General features: G+C 49.9%; 1 protein-coding gene across 1 annotated transcript in view; it reads left to right on the plus strand.

The window, feature by feature from the left end:
- Positions 1 to 1,996, plus strand: part of LOC107124080 (vacuolar protein sorting-associated protein 13D-like) — a gene marked incomplete at its 5' end in the record, with an annotated part of 92,050 nt that overhangs the window by 16,486 nt on the left and 73,568 nt on the right. Inside the window, one exon of the mRNA XM_015427468.1 lies at positions 1,259 to 1,422. Coding sequence (XP_015282954.1) covers positions 1,259 to 1,422 — 164 coding nt within the window. The remainder of the gene's footprint in view (positions 1 to 1,258; positions 1,423 to 1,996) is intronic.

Consider the following 1,996-nt stretch of genomic DNA (forward strand, 5'->3'; position numbering starts at 1 on the left):
GGTAAGATGCTTCCTCCCTGCCTCTCCCCACCCCTGCCTGCCTGGGGCCAGGGAGGGCCTTTGCGGGGCTTCCTTTGTATAGGATCCGGCCCCCACGCCTCACTAGGAATGAGGGAAGGACTCCTATATTAACAATACAATAACCACCATGCCCAGCTCCAACACCTCCTTAGAGATGCACTCTTAAGATTTAATGGTAGCATAGCCAGCTAGACACGAGGATTTAAGGCTTGGAGATCAGTTACCCATCAAACAGACAGTATTTAAACAAGAAATAGTTTTATTTATCACAGAACTTAACACAGACTACAGAAAGTACTGAAAACAAGAAAAACCTAGGGCTCTCTGGCCCTACCTAGACACTAGAGATATTCATAATTACCAGGGTGAGAGTTCCAGTACCAAGTCCATTGGAATAGTCCAGGATCTTTAGAAACAAAAGATCCATTATGCAAGCACCTCGCCATGTGCTTCACTGGAGTCCTTTGTCTGCCCAAGCCTCATGGCAGAGACAAAGCAGCTCCAGAACAAGTCCACAGACAGCAGGTAACAAGAACAGAACAGCAAGCAGAAAATCTGAATCTGTGTCTTTGTGTTCAGACTGATAAAGGGCAATCCCAGGTTTCCAATGGCCCTGGCCGGGAACCAATTGACTTACAGTGTGTCCTGAATGGTCAGTTGTCGTGGAGGCCACACCTGCAGTTGTGGTCTCCACCCCAACCCCAATTCTCATTGCGTACGTGTGTTTCTGCCATGCTTGGCAGAGGCATGTGGTTTATGACGGCAATTGCGTCCATTTGGTCAGAGCATCTGGCTTCAAGAGGAAATGCACACCATGGGGGTTAGGAAGATACATTCCAAAGAAGAAACATGAGACTACAGAACATTCAGGGGGAGACCTAAGGCCTACAGGGATTAATATTTCTATACAGGGGGGCTGTTTCAGTAGGTGAAAAGGTGCAGGGGAGGAAAGGAGGTCGTCTGGTCCTCCCCCACCATGGGCCTTTGTGGCATTCTTTTAAATGAACAAAGTCTTCTCTGAAATGGCATCAGTGACCACGGGTTGGACCTGTGACCATCGTAATGTCTAGTGTGGCTTTTATTTATACCTCTTCTTCGTTTATGTGTGTTGCACAAAGCCTTCTATTTTGCTTTTAGATGTCAAAATGTAATAGATTGTTCACTCAAGTAGTCACCCCGTGTATGCGGTGTGCCATTTTTGAGGTCCCTCTCATTCCGTCTCGATTTCTGCCTTCAGGAGCCCGGGAAGCGCTCTCAGCTGTGGCGGATGACAGGCACCGGCATGCTGTGCCACGAAGGCTCTGCGGTCCCTCACCATCCCAACAAGCCATCCCCTCCTCGGTCCACAGAATCCTCCATGATCTTGGACATCGCTGGCCTGGCAGCGGTCACTGATAACAGGTGTGCAGACCTCGGTGCCTCTTTTCAGATCACCCTGTGCACAACCAAACGATAGTTTGAGTCAGAATTTGCTGTCAAAACATCCCAGTCCTCAGTTATTCAAACAACCGTGACTTTACATGTTGGGCGGGGCCAGGTTAAAGCGCTTAGGGCTCTTTAGCTTGGAGAAATGATGACTGAGGGGTGACGTGATCGAGGTTTATAAGATTATGCATGGGAAAGAGCAGGTAGAGAAAGAGGTACTTTTCTCTCTTTCTCACAATACAAGAACTCGTGGGCACTCCGTGAAATTGCTGAGCGGTCGAGTTAGAACGGATCAAAGGAAGTACTTCTTCACCCAAAGAGTGATTAACACATGGACTTCACTGCCACAGGAAGTGGTGGTGGCTACAAGCATGGACGGTTTCAAGAGGGAATTAGATAAGCACAAGGGGGCGGGACCCGCGATACTCGCGGGGGGAGGGACCTCCACACAGGAGGCAGAGGAGGAAGCAGGAGGAGGTAAGTTCCCCCTCTCCCGTCGGTTCCTCCCCCGTCGCCTCCACCCCCCCGCTCGATCTCCCCCCCTTCCCTC

Source organism: Gekko japonicus, unplaced genomic scaffold, assembly GCF_001447785.1.
Source record: "Gekko japonicus isolate JY-2015 unplaced genomic scaffold, Gekko_japonicus_V1.1 scaffold3345, whole genome shotgun sequence".
Classification (NCBI taxonomy): Eukaryota; Metazoa; Chordata; class Lepidosauria; order Squamata; family Gekkonidae; genus Gekko; species Gekko japonicus.